Source organism: Eimeria mitis, genomic scaffold (assembly GCF_000499745.2).
Source record: "Eimeria mitis Houghton genomic scaffold, Emh_scaff3125, whole genome shotgun sequence".
Classification (NCBI taxonomy): domain Eukaryota; phylum Apicomplexa; class Conoidasida; order Eucoccidiorida; family Eimeriidae; genus Eimeria; species Eimeria mitis.
This window is the reverse complement of record NW_013571469.1, coordinates 5,237-5,502: the sequence shown is the minus strand read 5'-3', so window position 1 is coordinate 5,502 and position 266 is coordinate 5,237. Positions and strand designations below refer to the sequence as shown.

Genomic DNA, 266 nt, shown 5'->3' with positions numbered 1-266 from the left:
TGCTGCTGCTGCTCCTGCTGCTGCTGCTGCTGCTGCTGCTCCTGCTGCTGCTGCTGCTGCTGCTGCTGCTTATCCTTGCTCTCTCACGGAGGTCTTCGTTAAGGCCTTCGGCTTCCCCCCCCCCATCCTGTCTTCGTGTCCCACTGCAGCAGCAAAAAAACACAGCAGCAGCAGCAGCAGCAGCAGCAGCAGCAGCAGCGATGCAGCAGCAGCAGCAGCAGCAGGCGAAATTTCTCCTTCAGGAGGTGTACGACGACGCCACAACC

At 60.5% G+C, this 266-nt stretch overlaps 1 protein-coding gene across 1 annotated transcript in view; it reads left to right on the top strand.

The window, feature by feature from the left end:
- Window positions 1-200: 200 nt before the first annotated feature.
- The window catches only part of EMH_0062480 (uncharacterized protein), a gene marked incomplete at both ends in the record, with an annotated part of 2,729 nt that continues 2,663 nt past the window's right edge, over window positions 201-266 (top strand). The window contains one exon of the mRNA XM_013498037.1: window positions 201-266. Within this exon, the coding sequence (XP_013353491.1) occupies window positions 201-266 (66 nt within the window).